The sequence below is a fragment of the Mustela putorius genome, unplaced genomic scaffold, assembly GCF_011764305.1.
Source record: "Mustela putorius furo isolate JIRA1106 unplaced genomic scaffold, ASM1176430v1.1 tig00000551_pilon_pilon_pilon, whole genome shotgun sequence".
Lineage (NCBI taxonomy): Eukaryota > Metazoa > Chordata > Mammalia > Carnivora > Mustelidae > Mustela > Mustela putorius.
Genome location: NW_025421412.1, coordinates 8,548,245 through 8,569,802, shown reverse-complemented (window position 1 = coordinate 8,569,802; position 21,558 = coordinate 8,548,245). Strand labels below are relative to the sequence as shown.

The 21,558-nt window shown below is 41.5% G+C and overlaps 1 protein-coding gene across 1 annotated transcript; it reads right to left on the bottom strand.

The window, feature by feature from the left end:
- Window positions 1-291: 291 nt before the first annotated feature.
- On the bottom strand, window positions 292-20,599 carry SLC10A2 (solute carrier family 10 member 2). Its single transcript, XM_004746056.2, has 6 exons — window positions 20,031-20,599; window positions 12,933-13,051; window positions 8,629-8,717; window positions 7,364-7,539; window positions 4,866-5,023; window positions 292-2,519 (listed from the first exon to the last, which is right to left on the bottom strand). The coding sequence occupies exons 1-6, from the start codon at window positions 20,405-20,407 to the stop codon at window positions 2,392-2,394; spliced, it is 1,047 nt and encodes a 348-aa protein (XP_004746113.1). The 5' UTR covers window positions 20,408-20,599; the 3' UTR covers window positions 292-2,391.
- Window positions 20,600-21,558: the final 959 nt, after the last annotated feature.

Below are 21,558 nucleotides of genomic sequence, written 5' to 3'. Positions count from 1 at the left end.
GGTGATAGTAGTCTTATTTACCAGTACATGAAATACTTTTATTATTATTTTAAATGGTTGTCATTGTCACACTGTTTTTAAGTCTTTGATTAATGTTCCCCCAGTATGATTTGCTTGGGGACAACCTCAATCTGTATCTGTGGGAGACCCAATTATTAGAATATTTAATTAAGAGTTTCTTTCAGGCACTTCTCAGAGAACAATCTAAGATTAGAGAAACCCCACCTTATTTATACCTCTACAATTGAAGAAATCTTGACAGTTGTCACAAAGACTCACACAGACCAAACATTACAAAAATTATTTTCATTTATTTAAGCCTTTAAAATAAAATATTCATTTAATATGATACTCGCAGAGGCAATAAAATACATAATTTAGCCGGCTTTTCAAACTCATTTAAAAATACAGAGCTGTCATTTTACAAAGCTCAGCTATTTTTCTTCCCTTGAGCATATCAGGAAAAAAAACCACAACTCACAAGATACCATTCCATGAAAGAAAGCCAAGTTTTGCCTCACATATCTGGATCCTATAGGGAGGAAAAGCCTGCTTGCTTCAGCTGCTGGCATCCAAACCCTCGACTCTGGGTATGTTGAAATGATCATCTGAATTCACTGTGTGGCTTCAGTACACCTGCCTGTTTTCTGTTTGATGAGGAAAGCACAGGAGGTACTTAACAGACAGACCAGTGTCTTTCTTATGCACCCTCGGAAGTGTATTCTTTGAAACTGCCTAATGGAAAATCTGTACCATGTCTCCCCTGCTGGCCTTTAATAAAAATCTTTAATCCCTTTTAATATATTTGTCTAATGATGAAAAAAAAATATAGGAGCTTTATTCAATTGTAAATGTGACCCTCCTATAAAAAGGCATAAGTGTTACAATTTTAAAAGCATATTCCCTCACCCTCCATTGAAAGCTCAGAGGTGATCTTCGTGTTCTTTGAATGCTGAGGAACACCAGCAGGATCTGAACTCACCTCACCCAAACGCAAAGGGCCCTTTGGAACCCAAACACTCGAAAGGAAATCTATGAGGCAGGGAAAATGTCCAAATGGAAAACAGAACTAAACCACTGTGATCTGAGTTAAGAATGTGCCCGCTTTTGCTGCAGAATGAAGGAAAAGAAATTCAATTAGATCCAACACGCGGCCAGTTGTTTCCCCCTTGACACGGAACCCTGCTGCTGTTGATCAAATCCCCCTGCTTCCTCTGGTGACACCTACTCACAGCGCGCAGACAACCCACTGGGCAGGGCCCACCCGACTTCTGGGCCCTGGGCATGTCCTCTTCTTCAAATACTGTTTAATAACCACTTCCCTCGTGGCTCCCTGGTTTCATTCTTTTTTTTTTTTTGGTAACATCTAACTCACCCTTATCATGCATTTCAAGTGGGCCTTTATTATCAGTGTTTTTCCTTGCATTTCCCATCATCTCCCATGGAACTGAATGAACTCACTCACTAGAGTAGGGCTTATTTTTGCAGGATCTCTGCAGTCTTTGAGCCTCCTGGCCCCTCCCCGCTCCATGATTCTTACTGTGGGGTCTTCCCGTGAGCTGAATAGACCTGCCTCCTACAGGCAAACCTTGAAGAAGCCCCTTTCTAGGGCTTGAAGAGCTCTTTGCCAAATTTAAGACATGGGAAAGAATTCTGCTTTTCCTAAAAAAATCTAGTGGTGTCACTGGACTCCTGAGGCAGAGCAACCAATGTATAAGGTCACTGATGAGTATGGGCCAGATTCTAATTTGGTGATTGAATTCTATTTAGTAACTCTTTTCTCTTATTTTTGCTTTTGGGCAGTCCCTGGAGAAGACTGACTTTTTTTTTTTTTTTTTTTTTTTAATACAGGAAGTCAGGCATTTGTCCATGTTATACAACAAAGTTATATAAATAAATAGGTTACAACATTTTCAAAGTAGTAATTAATATGTCAGTGGAAGATGTTAATTTCAATCTTTTTACAATCGTAAATACTGAAGAAAATCTTGATCATTTTATAATAATAACAACAATTCATTGCATCTATATTAAGATACGAAAAGTCAGGTTATGAGATTCTGGTTAAGAATCTGTTCAGGAGTTAGGACGTTCTCAGTGTTACCAATGTCAGTTTTAGTCGGAGGTCCGAGGATATTTCTTGGGCATATTTCAAAGACAGTATATATATATGTATGTGTGTGTGTGTGTGTGTGTGTGTGTGTATATACAAATATTTGTCACATTAAGGATTTGAACCACCAGTCACTCGGTACCAAAACCAGTGTATGGATTCAACGGGAATTTAAATTTTCACTTTAACTTTTTCCTGCCAAATATCCCATCAAAACCAACAAATCTTGTTAACAGAAGCATGTACTTTTGAGTTTTTCTCTTTTGTCCAGGCGATGTCTACCTTCCATCTGGTTGAAATCCTTCATTCACCTTATGGAGCGATGACCCGGAGACCATTTCGTTTTCTTTGCTCTCTGAAAATTCTACATTATTTTTTCCATGATATTTCTTGTATGCCACATACGCTAGAAAGTAATACACAGGAGGTTAGTGGAGTTTCATAACAATTAGCTAAAAGCTTTTTTTTTTGGGCAGTGATTACAATCTGTGGCTCAAAATCAGCTTGCACTTTCTGTAGGTTGCATGTTGCTTAGAGAAAGTGGAAGACGTTCTTTAGTTCCACAGCCAGCCATGGTGGGAGGGATGGTTGTATTTCCTGGCAAGGGAAGGTGAGCAGTGTATGTGTGTATACACGTGCAACGTGCCCATGAGTGGGGTGGTGGAAAGGCGTGAATCAGCCCATGTGGTCGCAATTTTGAGCCATACTTTCTATATAAGTTTTATCTGTAATAAGAGTACTATTTTTTAATCTACACAGCTGATTTTTCTTCTACTTCTCAATTAGTTCCAAAGTCAACAGAGGGAGAGAAAGTATTATTTATTGGAACTTCACACTTACAATAGGTATACTAATATTGTCTATCTCAGAGGATAATTGTGAACCTTCAAAAAAAAAAATAAAACAGTAAGACGCCTAGTATGGCCCAGGGAGAGTAGTCACTGCTCAGGAAATGTTCCCTCTCATGATACACAGCTGAGAGAGACAAGGATCTGCTTCAGAGATCTTAATATGTCACAATCCATGTCTCCTTACTGGTCCCTTTAGCAATATATTAATTTTGAAGCCACTGAGCTATTGAGTCTATTGAACTGAGCTTGTGGTTCATTAAAATAGTCCAGCAGTTTTATTATAAATTGTTTTCAGCTGGGACTTCTTCAACACACACCACTTATTTTATTTAACCAAATTGTTTATTCTCTTCTTTCCTTCTGCCTTTCCTCCCCTTCCCCTCCCTGCCTTCTGTCCTTCCTTCCTTCCTTCTGTCCTTCCTTCCTGCCTCCCTCTGTCCCTTCCATTCCTCTTTCCCTTGTTCCAGAAAAATTAAAGCTTCTAATCCTTTTACCAGAATATGTTTCCAGGCACTGCATATAATTAATAATGATGACTTCCTCATCTTTATTTTTACTGATAAAAATGTGGGAAAGTATAAGGCCAATACCAGTACCTTCCTTCCCATCATTCCTTTGGCTTATTTATGAGTCTCTTTTGAGTTAGTTATTCAACGAGCAAATTCACTGAATTGTTCTATCAACCAGTCTGCTTTCTCTGGCTTTCTGGTAGACATCATTAGCGAATTATTCGGAAAAATCTCAAGGTGTACCGAATTGGATGTATGTCTATCATACATGACAACAAGGTTATTAGACCATGGACTTCTGTCTCCTGTGTGAGTGATAGATCAGTGGAAAGTTTCCGAATGGACCCAGAGAGTCTTATATGAGAAGGAAAGCTCTGCTTTGAGAATAGTGTTCTGGACAGTAGCACAGAGAAGAGTTAGTGCCTACGGGCAAGTGCAATACCTATTGGAGTGAAGAACAAAGCCAAACCAGACACAAACAACACTGGACCACCGGACATTCTACAACTTAACACTGTCATTATTTGTGTCTTTCACCTTCACTATATAACCCTCCTTAAAAATCAATGAGCTTAAGGTATCAGTCTCTTTATTTAGAAAAAAAAAAGTAGAGCTTAAAAATAGAGGTTAAACATATCAGTCCCTGGAGAAGAAAATGCAAGGCAAGCTTTAACTAGGTGAAGGCAACAGGTAGCAGGTGCTAAGGACTAGAGCTGGAAACTACAGTAGAGGAAAATGAAAAACCAGGTTAGTTATCCCTAGGACTTGAAAAAAGGATGTGTTTGCTTTGACTGTTTCAATTATATGGACATTACACAGTGTAGGCACACATGAACACGCACTCATATCTATCTTCCAGTTTAACTTAGCCTGATAAATATCCCTTGTATACCACTGTTTTGGATAATAGCCTATATTTACAAAGCATATCAAGATGATGATCTGGAAAAAATGCCCAGCTTGGGGTTTCTGGAAGCATGTAGAAAGACACAATAAAATTCTCCTAACAGGTTAATATGTCTCCCTAATTATTGAGAAAAAGAAAGCTGATGGAGAGAATTGACCTCTATTACTCATCATTTAAAAGTAATAACTGTATAGAGTATATAAATATAAAAATACATAAAATATATAAAAATTACATAAAATATATAAAAATAAATAAATACTCTTTACTAGAGCCTTCTGATAAAATTGCAATCTTCTTGGGACGTCATGGTAATATTATAGGTAGCTTTTCCCATCCTTTTTTTTTTTTTCCACCAGAAAGGAGTTTAACTTATGACATTCACTGCCACAAAATATTATTAAAAAAAAAATGCCATCTTAGCTCCCTGAGGCTTTCTCAAAGAGGAACATCATCAGCAACACGTGATTCGCATTACTCCTTACTTCCTAGGAATATTGCTGCAAAGGCAAGCTGGAAGATGCTGTAGATGAGTGGGAAGGTAAAGACGAGGTTGAGTTCCTCCTGGGTGAAGGAGAGCTGCACGATGGTGGAGCACAGCTGAGTGTTCTGCATCCCTGTTTCCAAAGCAACTGTCCGGCACCTATGAGACACGTTAAGAGGAGTTACCCTTTTGTTGTCAGTAGTTTTTACTTTGTTATTGAATAACGCTGGAAGCAGATATAATGTGGGAGCGCCTGGGTGGCTCTGTTGGTTAAGCCCACAGCTCTTGATTTCAGTTCAGGTCATGATCTCAGGGTCGGATACTGAGCCCCGTAGGGCTCCGCACTGGTTGTGGAGACTGCTGGAGATTCTCTCCCTCTTTCTCCATTCCTGCCCCGCTTTCCCCTTTGCACACTTGCGTGTGTGCTCTCTCTCTCTCTCAAAAAAAGGCAGACATAAGGAGAACAAGTACATATATGTGTATATATTCATACCTGCTTTGAATGTATATATTTATTCAACATGTACTTTTACTTAAACTACATAGATATATAACTTCTTAATATATATTATTGTATACTATATAAATATTCTCTCTATATACATAGATAATATCTGGCTCTAGTTACCTTTTCTTCTTTTTAAAGATTTACCCTTCCTTTTGACAGAGAGAGAGTGCGCATGAGAGTGCGCGGGAGAGAGGCAGAAGGAGAGGGAGACAAGTAGACTAGCTGCAGAGCAGGAGTCCCCATGTGGGCTCAATCCCAGGACCCTGAGATCAATTACCTGAACCGATATCAAGAGTGGGATGCTTACCCAACGGAGCCACCCAACTGTGCCCACCCTACTCACCTTTTATGGTTGTTATGATATTGAGAAAATGGATATAAAACTCTACAAAAGTTAAAAAAGCATATGCAAATAAAACCATTGTTGTTACTGTTTTCTCATTAAAAAAGATTTAAAGATAATTTTTTTTTTTTTTGTCCAGACAAACAAAGAACACTGACTTGCTTATTTAGTCCCCTGAGCAGTGGAATAGATCTATATTTGTGTCTATATATTATATATCTGTGTATATCTTTGTATCTGTATATATGTGTGTATATGTATGTATATATACTTATATATAAAGACTTTATATTATGGCATAATCTTTATTAGTAGGTAATATATTCAATATAAATAAAATTACATTTTGAATAATACATATACATTTAAAGCAGACATTTAAAAATTAAAAATACAGATATGAAAAGAGCAGGATCATTTATATTAGTGTTCCATAAATTCAAAGTGGGCTCATTTCACTCTTTTCGATTATGCCCTTGGTAACTGTGCAGAGCACAGAGCAGGAGCTGAGAAAACACTCAAGATAGAGTATTTGTTAGAGTTCTTTCAATTTTAAGTTGATATTGTTTTTCTGACTAAATCTTGACTAAAAAAAAAAAAAAGTCTGCCGGGTAGATGTTATTGCCCCATTCTGCAGATGAGAAAAGTCAGAGGAAGAGTGAATGCCTGTCCTGAGGTCCCAAGGTCAGTAAGTGGTAGGCCCAGGTCGGCTTGATGGCATATATGTAACACTCTCCACTACCGAGTCCTGAGCATCTCCTAGCCTCATACATGCCCTGACGCTGACACCTGCTTTTTTTTCTGCCCATGGAGTCAGACGGGCTGGTAGGAGAAGAAAGGTTTCTACTTGGGACCAGACTCATACATGCTAACCCCAGTTCTAACATCAGTGCCTTGGGATGGTGAGTCCATCCTGCCACTGGCTGGAGGAGCCCTTGTGAGTGACAAGGCCAGCCTGAGTGCTTTTGCTGAAGTTACTCTGTTTGGAAAACAAGAGTGTGAGTCATTGAAGGGGTCAATCTTCATTGTGTGGGGAATGGTCCCCAAGCATTTGAGCAACAGAGAGGCTGTCAGTATTTTCTTTCTGGGGGGCTTATACAATTTAGAAATGAATGAGTCTATATCATGACATAGTTGGAAATGGGGTGAATGTTATTAAGGGTGAAAAATTTCGAATTTTTAGCAGTATTTACAGCTGTTATGGGTTGAATTGTTTCCTCCCAAATGGATATGCTGAAGTCCTAATGCCCAGGACCTCAGAATGTGGACTTATTTGGAAATATAGTTATCACAGATATGCTTAGTTAAGGTAAAGTAATGAGGGTGGGCCCTAATCCAGTACGACTGGTGTCCTTATCATAATGTGACATTTGAGTACAGAAACATTCCTAGAAGAAAGACAATGTGAAAGCAGCCATCTATAAGCCATGGAGACAGGCCTGGGACAGATTTCCCCTCACAGCCCTCAGAAGGAACCATCCTTCTGGCTTGCTGATCTTTGGACTTCTGACCTCCAATACTAAGTGAAAGTAGACTTCTGTTGTTTAAACCACCCTGTCTGGGGTACTTCCTTACAGCAGCCCCAACAAATGCATACTACAACTCTTACAGAAGAAAATTTCCAGTCTGATTTACCAAAACACCATACCTGTGCCAGGGTTGACCAGATACTCTAGCCAGTAAAAACCCTAGAGAGTATCCGGCCAAAGGAAATAGCGTTCCTATGATCCACAGTTTGGGAGCGATGATCCAGGCACTCTGGTATAGGATTCCTCCAACGACAGCTATGAGCACAATAAGGATTGCACCTGTGATGGACCCGATCTGGAAGTAAGACACAAGCAGACCCAACAGCTGAGACAGTGAAGTCACTGTGTAGTGTATTCCCCTCCCGATGACTGTGGTCAGCTCACCAGAAACTGCGGTGTTTGTCCTATGTTCTCATTTTTTAGAAAATATCAAGACCTCTAATGTCCATGCTCCATTAGCCTGAAGAAGACGTTCTAGCTTGGAAATGATCCTTGTTGGAGAGGAAGAAAGCCAAGTCAGCAAGAACTGGAAGACCTGGCCTCCAGATTCAACTCCTCCTGCTCTCCTTCCTTTGGTAAGTCATACAACTTCTAGTAGTCCTGCTTTCTTCATCTGTAGCTGAAGATAAAATGTTGCCCTAGATACTTTTCATGATGATGATAGTGAGACAGGGGATGTAAAACTCTACGAAACTTAAAAGAGCATATGCAAACAAACTACTGTTATTACTGTTTTCTCCTTTTCACATTAAAAAAAATTTTGAGATTATAATTTTTTTTTTTTTTTTTGGTCCAGAGGAACAAAGAACACCGGCTAGCTTATTTTGTCTCCTGATCAATGGGATATATGTATGCCTGCATCTACGTCTATCTATACCTTTATCTGTATTAGTATCTGGATATTTATATCCTCTGTGTCTTTATCTTATCCATCTCACCTAGGTAGAATACAGCAGGTGAAGGAGAATGCATGGTTACTGATTACTAATGGGTACTAACATCTTCCAGTTGCCAGGTGCTGAACTGGCCATATGGATTCAGAGATAAGAAACAGATGATCTATTTTCAAACAGCTTTCTTGGTCTATTTTATAATACAGAACCACAGAACAGAGATCAGAGCCAAGTGCCATGCGAGTACAAGGTAGAGTAAAATCAGGAGGCAGTATTTGAGCTGAGTATCTCAAAGTGGGCATAGAATTCTGCCCTGTAGTGGGGTCAGGAAAGGCATTCTAGAAGAGTGGATGGCATATCTAACAACATCAAGTCTCCCTAGATGGAGGATTATAATATGATGAGAAAACTGATTTAGAATTCACCAGAACCAATTTGGAATTCACAATGTGGAGCATTTCATTTTTCAACCTATGGCATGGAGCACTTACCTTAAGTATGATCTTGGCTTTATGGGGCCATTTGTGATTAACAAATATTCCAATGGAAACAGGAACAACAAGAGCGACCAAAGATGTACCTAAATATGACAGAGGAGACATTTCATCAGCAGAACACAGAGCACAGGACAGAGGAAAAGAAAAGAGTAGCTGCTTGAAGAAAGCTTGGTCGGTCTCCTTTCTTGAACACCCAAAACAGACTCAAGCAAAACAACAATAAACTCTCCGTCTTTACTCACGTCAGTAAATAATTTCATACTGCCGATACAGCCTTGATAATAGGGATGGTATAAATCCTTTTTGGTGCTCTTTATACTGATACTTTTTTAGTTTCAATTTATTGGAATCTTGGCTTCTTTGCTCTTTGGATCTTTATATCCTAGGAAAAATACCTCTTTAAACTTTGTGTATATGTTGATGTTTGTGGGGTACACACAGATATTATACATCTCCCTGTTACTTCCCCATAGTAGAGATAAAACAAAAAGTTCAAAATTCTCCAGGCATTCCACGGGCTAATGACTTCTGGCTCAGACTCAGCTCGGTTATTCAAATCTACGGCAGAGAGGTGAGAGAAGAGGTTGAAAAAGCGTGCTTTAAATTTTCTGTGAGATAATATATTTGGCGACCTCTCAAGTAATTATAATTCTTTGCAGGAACGTGCTCACCCAGCCAGATAAAAGAGTCGTACTTCAATTTCTCTGTGTTAGATTTACTGCTGTTCCCATGACATGTGGTTTGTTCCTCCATGTTACTTAACACTCATTGGTCCAATCACTGCTTTTATATAATATAGTACCAACAACTTCGAACTTCTGATGGGCTGTTTCTTTTTCAAATATCCTTTTAAAGCAGTAGGGGAAAGTGGAACGGAATAACGAAATTTCGAAAGTGGTTTTTACTTAGCATTGGAGTAGATTCAATGAGGACTCGAAAATGGATTCTAGATTGCAGGGCTGTAAATATGAATTTAAAATGAACACAACAGTGATGAAAACATAATTTCTTTGTAGCGTTCTGGTCTTCCTGGCAATACAAAGGTCAGCAGTTACTTTTTCCCAGAACTTACTCAAAGGGATCAAGGCATGGCCAGGAGTACCTGCGGCAGGAAAAAAGGAAGATAGGGGGGACACATGGGGAGAAAATGGTGGAACACAGGATATGGAAGAGTTGTTGGTACATAGGCTGGTGAGAGCTCCCAGAAAAATCCCCTTTGGGAGGAAGGAGACTTCTTCCCTGGGGTGTCCAGACTATTCTCTAAATTGTGTGAAGTTTGTAGGCCTTAAATTACAACCATCTTGATATGCATTGCTTGTAGTGTGGTAACTTAAATTGGTGCAAATGCTGTGCTTGGAATGTCAGTGTGGTCAGGTTTGGGTACTGTGTACTTTAAATGTGTTGGCTCTGTGAGGGGAACGACCCTCTCCCCCTGCCTCACCATGGTCGGGCCCCTCATGCTGAGCCTTTATCTCCTCCCTGAGGCAATAGGATCTCCAGTCTAAGGCTATAGGATAAGCCTGCAAGCAGGACCACCTGCCCAAATCGTGTTTCCTCTCCTCAACAAAGGAGGCGCGGGACAGTTTTTCCGGGACTAGAAGTTGACCAGAAAAGACACTCTTTGCCCTTCCTTGCACTCAGAGTGTGCGGCTCCCACCTGAAGAGGTGGGTTGGTGTGACTCTTGACTCCCCAGTGGGGTAAAGATTCTCTTTCTTTCTCAGGGCTGTTTTCCCTCTTCTTTAAGTGCCTGCACACCGCCCCCCCACCCCCAGCCCCCAAAAGGCCTGTCCAGTTCCACCGGAAACCACGGCTGGTGGTTGCACCACCTGAGCCATAACTCAGCCTTGATTGAGTTTACAGAGCACATATAGGAGGAAGGAAAGGTGGATAAAAGTGAGAGGCGGACAGTCATAGTGGGGTCGTGGAGCCAGGTTGGCTCAGAGTGGAACCCTACAAGCTGTGGGGAGGGTGCAAACCGCCCAGCCCCTCTGCGCTCTGATTTCCCCCATTTGTGGAGTGGGCAGAGTTATGTCTAGCTTCCGCTGCTGCTGGGGGAATTAGGTGATGAGGCAGGTGCACAGTGCGCGGCGCTGGACACCGTCCAAGAGACCGCGGAGGGGGAGGCAGGAATGGCAACCGGTGGCAGCTCTTTTCAGCGGCGCCAACTGTGGGGCTGCCCTCCTCCACCCTCCACGCACCCATAGGAGAGCTTAGCGAGGGTGTTTTCCCTTCAGAGCGAGTGGGCATCGTGGGGGGCCTGGGTTTGGGGTCCTGCCCACAGAGAGCATGCGCAGCCCAGGGGCACTTCCAGCTCCTTGCTCATCTGGGACAAATGAAACCTTTACCCTGGGCCTTAGCTCTCTTCTCTAGAAAGTGTTGAGAACAACTTGTGAAGTAATCAGGTTGCTTGTTTTCTTAAAGGTCTAGACAAACCAATAGCAGGAAGGTTAAATTGGAAAGCAAGCAGAGTTAATATTTAAATGGTGAATAAGCAGAGTTAATATTTTTGTTTCTTCAAATTCATCATCATCATTATTATTATTTTAATATTTTCCTCTTCTTTTCTTTTTTTTTCCTATTTTCTTTTCTTTTTGTTCTGACCTCTTCTCTGATGACTTTTACCTCCACTGAGGTGCTAATTACTCTTTCTTATGTTTTCGTCCTTTCAAAATTTATTCACATTAAAGGGTGTGGTATAAGTCATTCATACTATAGTTCAAGTTATTCAATATTACCCTGGAATGTTTTCCAGATGGGAATGGATATCTAGAGGAGAATATTTTAAAGCTTAAAGTATTTTTTAAAAGATTTTATTTATTTATTTGGCACAGAGAGACACATATTTATATATTTGACAGAGGGAAACAGTGAGAGAGGGAACATGAGCAGGGGGAATGGGAGAGGGAGAAGCAGGCTTCGTACTGAGCAGACCCTGGGATCATGACCCCAGCCGAAGGCAGACACTTAACTACTGAGATACCCCGTTACCCCAAGCTTAAAGTATTTTTTAAAACAATAAGTAATACAGAATTAAGGTCCTTACTCAGCAGACAGGTTCTTTGGGAGACCTACAATGTACACCATGAAAACAGTCTACATTGTTTGAGTTGAAGGAAGATGCCCTCCTGGGGAGTGGACTGAGAGTTAAGGAGCATGAGGCCTAGGAGGTGACTGATTCTGCAGGGTCACCCTAAAACCTGTTTGTGGGTGATTATATCTGGTATGATGGAGTTGCCCAGGTCAGTAAAAGGACCTTGTGCAGAGAAATCCCATACTGAGGAAGATGTGCCAATACAGGTCGCCCCTGATTAGCATTTTCAAAGTTTGCTCAAATTCAGTTGTGTAGGCCCCAATCCCATTTTTATCACGGAAACAATCTTTTGTAGAAACAAAGGATTTTCGACACAGCTGTCCAGCTTCCCATGCCAACAGGAATTCCTTTACAAACATCCTTCTGAGTCGTGACTTAGCTTCGTTTACACGAAGCTCCCTTCAGTGAACACCCACACCTCCCGAGGCGGCCGGTCAGCTGAATAATGACTGTGCAGTGGGCCGCGTACCTGGCGATATGTACCATCTCCCCTGTATCTCATCTTTTATGACTATAGCTCTGTGAGAAATGCCTAGTTTGGGAGGGCTGGGAAGTAGTTCATCTTACCCTGGATCCCATGTTACACAAATGACTTAATTTCCCACTGTCATCCGCTGTCCCAGAAACAGAACAACAGCCCCTTTGGGGTGGGGGTCAACATCTGGGAGCAACATGAGTGGAGACAGGCTCACGACTAGCAGACTTGACTCCTGCGCTATGGTAAACGCCAGTCACCTTTCCCTCTTCACAGTGGCTCACAGTCAAGTGTGATCTACAGTATGTCTCATCTGGTAGTTTCCAAGTGCCACACTCATGATTGCTTACTAGGTGCCCTAATTTCAAATCATTGGTAGATTTTTTTTTTTTTTTAATATTTCTTCGATCTGAATGTCTGGGAGCAAACTCATGTTCCCACGAGCTAATTGTACTATGGGTTACATAAAGGACAGAGCCTCTTGTGTCCCAGCCATCTTGGCTTCCTGAGGTCCAGACAGCGAAGTCTTCAGTCAGCCCCTCTACCTGATGATTTCGATGGAGGAAAAGCAAGTTTTTCCTGTGGGGTCAAGGTTTGGCGTTGGATTCTGCCAACTTGCATTGAAATGCGGCGTGAGTTGTAATGAAATCGCAATAGGGCTGGTGCAAGCAGGGGCTGAGCCTGGCCTGAAGATAAACAGAATAGGAAGGGGATATTCATGACTTACTTACCTATGTTATTAAAGGGAATGACGATCGTCCCAGAGTTGACCCACATTTTGGTATAGATAAAGAGGCACAGCGGCATCATTCCCAGGGCAAGCAGCGTGGAGCATGTGGTCATGCTGATGCTGAAAGGAAATGGGCAGGTTGATTCGTCCACCTGGGCTTTCTACGGCGAGAGCTTGCTTCATGGTGCAATTTGGGATTAGGAAGTCCCACAAAAGATGCTCCGACAGCAGCAGCATCCAGGCTGATGGATGGACACAGACATGCGCCCATCTCTGTGCAGGTCCCAGCCTTGGGTAAAATGCTGAGATCTGGATTTGTTTTTCTAGTTTGTCTTGGGTCATTCCTCCCTCCCCATGGGTTCTCAAGGATCAGGGAAGATAGCTAATGGCTGCTTTAATTTATTATTTAGAAAGGTGCAAAGTGCTTGGACACTCCACCGTTTGGACTTTCCTCCAGAGAAGAGCAAACACATCTATACCAGCCAAGACTTTAGGGGCTTTGCTGTGTTTGCCTGAACTGAGACGAGTTGGGTCTCCCTGGACCTTTGGAGGAGAACACATACCCAAGAGAGGGAGCCTCGGTGTCTTTTTTGAAAGCAGACATTATTTTCCCAATGCCTGTGACCTGAGAAAGAAAGAGGAACTGAGCAGGCAGGGGAGGCCTGGATTCTATTTTCCACTAAGAAATTTACCAAACGTGTGTCCAGAAGAACTAGGGTTTGGTACTGTTCCTCCTGAGAGCATCTGGGTTTCAGTGAGTGGACCTGGCTGGGTAAGCGGACTTTGGCTTTTGACATGGAAGAATACGTGGAATGGGGCTATTTTCAGCAACGTGACAGTGGACCGAAGAGAGGTGTTTGGGCAGTGGGTCTTCCTGGTCCCGTCTAAGGGCCATGAGCCCAGAGGCACATTCTCTTCCTGGGATACTGAGCTGTTAAATGTCTGGGCCGACATTAAAGCCAGACACTCTGGGTTGGAAGCAGGCGTGGCCACTTACTACACTCTATTCTTTGGGTAATTTACTTGACTTCCTTTTGCCAGCTTCCTTATCTGTGAAATGAAGATAAAATTGTCGCCACCTCATAGGCTGTGAGGACTAATGACCCAATGAGTCCAGTACTTAGAGTAATGCAAGGCTTTTATTAAAATTCAGTTACTGTGTAGCCATCCAGCCATTGTGTGTATGCATGTGTGTGTGTGCATGTGTGTGTGTGTGTGTGTGTGTCCAGCCATCCAGCCATTGTGTGTATGCATGTGTGTGTGTGTGTGGGGTGGGGGGTTCTGGCATAATACAGAATCAGGAAACTGGAAAAATTTTCTGAAAGTTCTTTCTCCAAAAGTTGTAGCATTGGAGACTATCGGTGTAGTAATTTCTTAAAGATATTATATGTGGACTTGAAGGAAAATGTGAAATTATTTTTATCACCTGTGCCCTCCCATTCCCCTGCCCCCCACAAACACCAACAACCACACTACACAAGTGTTAAAGGAAACAGCTGGAGGTAAGGAATTTCATTTTAACGTATGAAACAGTTTTGGCATGAAAATAAGCGTTGTGGCAATAATGTTTATCGGGGCTTAACTTTCTTAATAACCATTAAAAAAAAACTGTAGATGATCTCACTTAAAATGTGTTTAAAGATTTTAGGAAAAAAAAGTACTAGTCTTAGTGCAGCTAAAATAATATAACACCAACCAATGCTAGGGATGCACGTAAAACATTTCCAAGAAGTTCCATCTATTTATGGTGACAGGTTAACTTAATTGAGATACAAAAAAGGGATGCTAAGGCAGAATCCAAAACCAGAACAATACTTTTCAGGAACAGTCCTACTTATAATTAAAATACTGGAGTTTATAAACTCTCTCCCTTCCTTTGACATTATCTTTTTTATTTTTATTTACTTATTTTTTAAAGATTTTGTTTGTGACAGAGAGAGACACAGCAAGACAGAGAACACAAGCAGGGGTAGTGAGAGAGGGAGAAGCAGCCTTCCCGGGGCGCAGGAAGCCTGAAGCAGGCTCGATCCCAGGATCCTGGGATCATGACCTGAGTCAAAGGCAGATGCTTTACGACTGAGCCACCTAAGAGCCCTCTTTTTTATCTTTTATTTAAAAAACAAATTAGAATGGATTTAAGGTTAGGGCCATGATGACATTCCTTTTATCTCAGAGTCTAGTGTACTTTCCAGAGAGAAGAGGACAGGAGAGGGGTGCACGAAAGGAAGTGTTTTCTACCGGGATCAGAGAGCCAAAAGGGGGCCAAGAGTTTTTTTGTTTTAAACTATGAGAACAGCATTTCAAAGGCAGTCTCTTTCTTTCTTTGTTTTTTTCTTTCAAATTTCTGTGGGAAAGCTTCAATTTTGAATTACTGCTAAGACAACTTATGAAGTTGTATCATGGTTTTGAGTTTAGCAAGAATAGTTTCTTTTTTTTTAAATTAATTTATTCTTTTTTTTTTTTTTAAAGATTTTATTTATTTATTTGACAGAGAGAGATCACAAGTAGGCAGAGAGGAAGGCAGAGAGAGGGGAAGGGAAGCAGGCCCCCTGCAGAGCAGAGAGCCCGATTCGATTCGGGACTCGATCCCAGGACCCTGAGATCATGACCTGAGCTGAAGGCAGTGGCTTAATCCACTGAGCCACCCAGGTGCCCTAGCAAGAATAGTTTCTTAAAGAACATGAGGAAGGACAAGTCAACAGTTGGCGAACGGAATGGTCTAGCTTTGGTGGGCCACCTTGACCGTGAGGCATTGCAGAGGTACAGGAGACTAGATGGCCCAGAAGTTGATGCCATTTAAACTAATATGAGAACAATATCAAGCCACTCAAAATGAGATGAAAAACAATTTAAAGGTAATAGTTTTAGGGAGCAATATAGGGGGATAGATTAGCAAAAGAAAAAAATCATCTTACTTGAATGGAATCTGAAGTTTTATAAGAAGCATAGGTGTCAACATAGAAATACTACCATGAATTTTTATTGGAATGAGGAAAAACATAAGAAAAGCAAAAATATCTCTTGTCTTTAATTTTTGGGTTTAGCTCTATTAAAGGTTTTCTTTTTAGAAATAAAAACAATAAATGAGAATTCAGTAAGTGTTGAGGAATTTGGTGACGTTAGTGATGAGGAAAGCCAAGACTGTTATCATATTTGAAGTGAAACACCAAATTTGAAAAATCAAAGTGTATACAGATAGTGCTAGAAATTGGGGATGTGGTAAGTGATAGAAACAATGTTGAACAGAGGTTAAGAGTCTGGATAGGGATAACTGGATAAGTCTGGATCCAAATTATAATTTTGACATGTACTGCCTTTGTGACTTTGGTGAAGGTTATGAGCCTTAATTTTATCATCTGTCAAGGGCAGAAAATCATAGTATTATCTCAAGAGGATTGTCTTGAGGGTTGAGTACACCAATGTATATGGAATACTGGTACTGTGCATGACTCCTAACAGTGCCTGGTCAATGCTGACTAGTAAAATAAAAATAAATGCTACATGAGAGAAATAAAGTTTGGTTATCAGGAAAAACAGAAGAAGTCGAATACTGTTAGGTTAGCTCAGAGTAGAGAGGAGCTGGACATCTATGTGGTCTCAATGGGAGAGATTGCTTCACATTTATGATAAGCCAGAAATGGGGCTTATCTTGATCTTGAACAACTGAATTAACCATGAAAACTGATCTGGAAGATGAAAAAATGCAACAGTCTTTAGTCAGAGAACAAAAGACGTGGAAGAAAAATCTAGAAAGTATTAATATTAGAAAATAGCTAAAGGGAGCGTAGCTAACAGATGGCAGTGAAGGAATTGGGAGCAGTGGAGGAAAGGACGCATGAGCAGGGATTCTACAAAGATGAAGTCGAAAAAGGGAAAATAGAGGAAAAAGTCCTTGCATGGTGTGGCTGAGGTCATTGCTCAGAAAGGAGGCTTGAAAATGGGGGATCTCTGGGAATACAGCAGGCACAAAGGAGACAGATGTCTCTGTGTCCCCTGAACTCTGGGTCCTGCCCCCAGTAGATTCACCTGAAAATGTCACCTTCATTTCTCCCAGAAGCATTTTGCGCATAGGATACCCATAGCCCAGCTAGAACTGGTAAAAATACCTGTACGCTAATGAGATTCTTGCAACAATTTTCTAGGCTGGAGAGATCTGAGAAGGAGCTGAAATATCACTTGCTCTACTTCAATGAGTGCGGTCCATAATTTCGTTAGGGATGGCCGTCTGCTTTTGCTGTTGTTGTGTTGTTGATGTTTATTCTTTTTCACTACAGGTTGCAAAATGTAATGGCGTCCTAGGTTCAGATGAGGAGGGATGAGGAGGAGACAAGGGTGTGAAGGGGGGACAGTGGGGACGGGGGATGGGAGTGGGAGTGCGAGGGGGCAACGGGGGGAGGGGCGATGGACTTAGGGGTGGGAGGGGGGAACAGGAGGCTCTGGGGGGAGATGATTTGGTTTCATCCCCCAGAAACCACAACCAGGAAAGTTGCTATAGATGGAGTAGTTTTGTGGCACTGTGTGGTATCTGTCCGAGTAACTAGGAGGCGGTACAGATACCTGTTGGTCTCAACAATCCTATCTTGGTCGCCATTGCCGGAGTTCCCAGTTTAAGTGGAGAAGGTGAAGTTCTCAGAGGACAGAATCGACTCCAAAAGAATGGAAGGTGTTGGAAAACTGTTTCCCAATCGCTGAGGTGATAATCTCTTAATTTGCTTTAAAGAAATATTTGAACGGCTTTTCCTTTAACATGTACGATGCATAAGGTCATCATCTTATGTAGTGGCATGATTGAACTCCTTTCAATGATCATGAGCCGTCATGATAGGCATCATGATGTGCTCTGCTAAAATATAGCAATGTCCTCCGGATGGTTGTGTTTATAGAGCCGCTGGGCTCTAGATGAAGTGATGCAGAGGCTCCTGTGTCTTGTGAGTTGTCTTCATCGCTTTGCAGGCATTTTTTGGTCTTCTCTCTGGAGGTCAGGCTTTCTGGGTCACTTGCTGCTGTGGGACATAGGCCTTCCCCTCTGGCGCCTCGTTCCCTGCTCCCACCTCTTATTTTCACTTATTTCACTTATTTCAGTGCTGGGAAATAGCATGATAGAGCTCTAGGACTAGGGGATGAAGAAGGTCCTGTGTAAGGAACATTTGTCAGATTAAGCTGGATTTATTTTGGCTGTGTAGAGTCTTTTCCTGGGTCTTGTTTGAGTTCTGGATAGGTCGAGTTGCCGGCAAGGTGACTGCTGGCCTGGAGAGCCATTGGTGTTATTTTGTTATTGCAAGACAAGGGGGTTCTGTGGAGTACACATTTTCTAGAACGAAAATTAAAAATTCCAATGTCGTATGTCCCATTCAGGGATAATTCTGACTTGTTGCACCTTTCGTATACACTGATTCAGCTGGACGTTTTCTCCCGAGGTTTCATATTCTACTTTGGTTGGGTTTTTTAAAAAACATATTTTTATTTTTTTGAGGAGTTGTTATATAAGGTAGGTAGGATTACATAATCATCTGTTTCAAGACCAGTAAGATTTCCTTAAGACCACAGAAAAGTGTAAGTTGGAGCTTTTAGATTAGGTCCCTACAGTTGTACCCTGCAGAAAGAAATCTGTTTCAACAGCCAAATAACCCAGCATCGTGCATACTTTTCCATCTTACAAAAACGATTACACATGTGGCATTATCCTGAGGTAGAAGACTCTCTCGTTTTGCTCAAGAGTTACAAATCTTATGGAAAAGCTGGTCAGCGGGTGTCCAAGTCCCATATTCAATTCAGCTCACTCGCTGTCGTGGGTGCTGGCTTTGAGACTTGAAGAACAGTTTCAGAACAAACTAAGGTGAAGTCTAAAAGGACCGTATTGCTATGTGGTGGTTCACAGATCAACTAAACCTGAACAGTTGCCATCCTTTGTTCTTTACAGGACTTCCTTAGGGGGAAAAAAAAAAAATCTCTTGCAAGGAGGATATGGTATGTCCTTAAGTGAAAAATACGTGAAGTGCAGACACATCGTTTGTGTGGCTTTTCTGAAGCGTTGGGAGGATCAGCCCCAGCTGGGATGAGACGGAGGCTCCCAGTTGCTCAGTAGGCACCGGATTAACATGGAATCCAGTTGTACACTTTGCAGCGGTTACATTTCTATACTTTAAGCTTCTCTCTTCTGAGTAGAGTAGCTGGTGGTTAACAGAGCTGATTACCTACCGTATAGTATTTAATAAGCACTCGTTACATTAACTCCTGGCTGCTTTGCAGAAATGCATACCTTTCCCAGGAAATGAGGAATTGTCAGGGAAGGAAAAAGACATTTCTCTATTCAACTTAAAGCACTAACTTTCTTGGTCTCATCACATTAATGCTTCGTCTTACTTCCATTAGTTTTTTTTTTCCCTCAGTGCTAGTTCAGACTGGCACGGGAAGAATTGGGCAAACATTGCAATTTAGATTACTCTGTGGGAAGCAGAGAAACCATTTTCTGTCTATTTTATAGTAAGGTAAGCATAATTAAAAAAAAAGCTGCTGTAGGTTTTTTTTTTTTTTTTTTTTTTTCCCTTTCTTTTCTTTCTTTAAATGCCAGCAGAATGAGGCAAATGTACAAATTCTTCCTTAGGCTTTATACCAGGAAAACGCTTCTTCAAAGATCTGGCTTGATTTGTGGAGTTGACCATTGTCTCAGCACAGATTCTACTGTTTAATGAACAATTTGATTTCATGATTGCGCTCAGAGCTTCTCATCACCACAGAGAAAAGCTGTTTTGTTTTGTTTTGCTGGTACCAACAAGGAAAACTTTTTCAGGTACACGTGTAGCTCAGAAAGAATCTCTTTTTTGAAAAACTCTGGATCATTTCCCAAAGATAAACAGCAGTTATCCAAATGCCTGTGGGCTGAGTTAGATTAAAAAGCACAAGTACAAAGTATAACCCCCAAATTCCAACAGCTAAGCAGTTGTACAGGAAGGCGAGCGAATCCATTTAGTCTCTTCTGTTTAATTCCTCAGTTGTACCCTAGATCAGTGGCAGATCAGACGGACATCACAGTGACATAGGCTTCTGAAAAGATTAATTCATAATATGATCGCAGTATGCAGAGCTTTAGATATCTTACCTCAAGTCCATGTCGCCATCAACCCAATAGGCCAAGATATTGGAGGCGGTTCCTCCGGGACAGCATCCCATGATGAGTACCACCACGGCTTGGAGAGGGAGGATGTCGAAGGCCACTGATAGGATGAATCCTGTGAGGGGCATGATTCCAAACTGACAGAGGAAGCCGACACAGATGCCCCACGGCCGCTTTATGTGTCCTAGGAATTTCTTGATTTCCACGTTACATCCCATGGAGAACATCACCATAGCCAAAAGGACGGTCAAGACAGTACTCAGTACCACACTGAGAATGTCATTGAAGTTTTTCTTAGTTACCACACAGGACGTGCCATTGCACACAGTTGCACTGGCCGGACAGCCCGTTGAATTATTCATTGCTGGATTTGCTGCTCAGATGGTCACAGAAGTCCGCAGAAGCCCGCAGAAGCCCACAGAAGCACCAATCTTCTGCTTCTCACTAGATAAATAATGCCTAATCCAAGCACATCAAACTTTTAAACCCTTCTTAAACATGTGTCACTTGGTTTTCTCTTTCAGAAGCCACCTGGGAGAGGCAATAAAAAACAATAAATGCTAGCATGTCAGTTTTCAGAGGTAACATTACGACACAGCACAAGTTATGAATCATACAGTTCCTGCCAAGTCATTGGTCCGGTTGGAGAATTGTAATTAATCATTTATTGGCATGATAATGAACCACGCCGTAGAAAAAAAGCAGTGTTAATGTTTAATGCTGGGAAGGTTTGTTGAATAATGTCAGTTAAGTGACACTGAGAAACCACTCAGGAAATGACAGAACATTGGAGGGTTAAGCCAGTACCTTGTTCACTCACCATTCTTTGAATGGGGGGTGGCGCTGGGTCTTGAAAAGTCAAGTGTCCTATGCCAAGTTAAATTGCAAATTAGTGTCAGGCTCTGAATTGGGACCCAGACCTCCAGTTTCCACCCCCAAATCGTCTTCCTACCGTATCAATCAGTCTGCTCCTACTGGTCTATAGTGTTCATAAAGTATATGTAAGTTTGAGAAACACGTAGGGTCTTGGAGCAAACCTATGGTAGAGGAACATGCAGGAGCGTAGAATGTTTTCTGTCTTGTGTGGTGGGGAGGGGGCTGACTAGTGGAGTCACCCTCAATTACACAAGCGATTATGTGTGTGTCGTCATGGTAACAGAGTGCTGTTTGAGATAGAGACAATACAATTATTTAGAGGGATGAACCTCAGAGAATTAGGTCAGAGTGACAGGAGCTCTTTGTGCTTGGAGTCAGGAATTGAAATCAGATTTTTTATTTGTGGTGGGGGCAGTGGTTGGAGGTTCCAAGGGAGGTTGATTTTTGTAAATGTCCAATAGTAAACCTCATTGTAGGCAGAAAACTGTACTCGGTATGTAAAGAAGATTAAAAAAAAAAAAAAGGTAGAGGAGAGATTGTTCTTGTTCTCAGGAGTTATAATCCAATTATTCAGCCAAGATGCAGCGTAAGAATAAAACCGAATATTTCAATCAGGATTCTCAGTTTATAGGACGAA

Coding starts and splice junctions, on each gene's coding strand:
- SLC10A2 (XM_004746056.2), bottom strand. CDS start 20,407: ATGAATAATTCAACGGGCTGTCCGGCCAGTGCAACTGTGTGCAATGGC. Junction 7,540..8,628: donor AAGCCAAGATCATACTTAAG/GTAAGTGCTCCA, acceptor TCTTACTTCCAG/ATCGGGTCCATCACAGGTGC. Junction 2,520..4,865: donor TGCAGCAATATTCCTAGGAA/GTAAGGAGTAAT, acceptor ATTACTTTCTAG/CGTATGTGGCATACAAGAAA.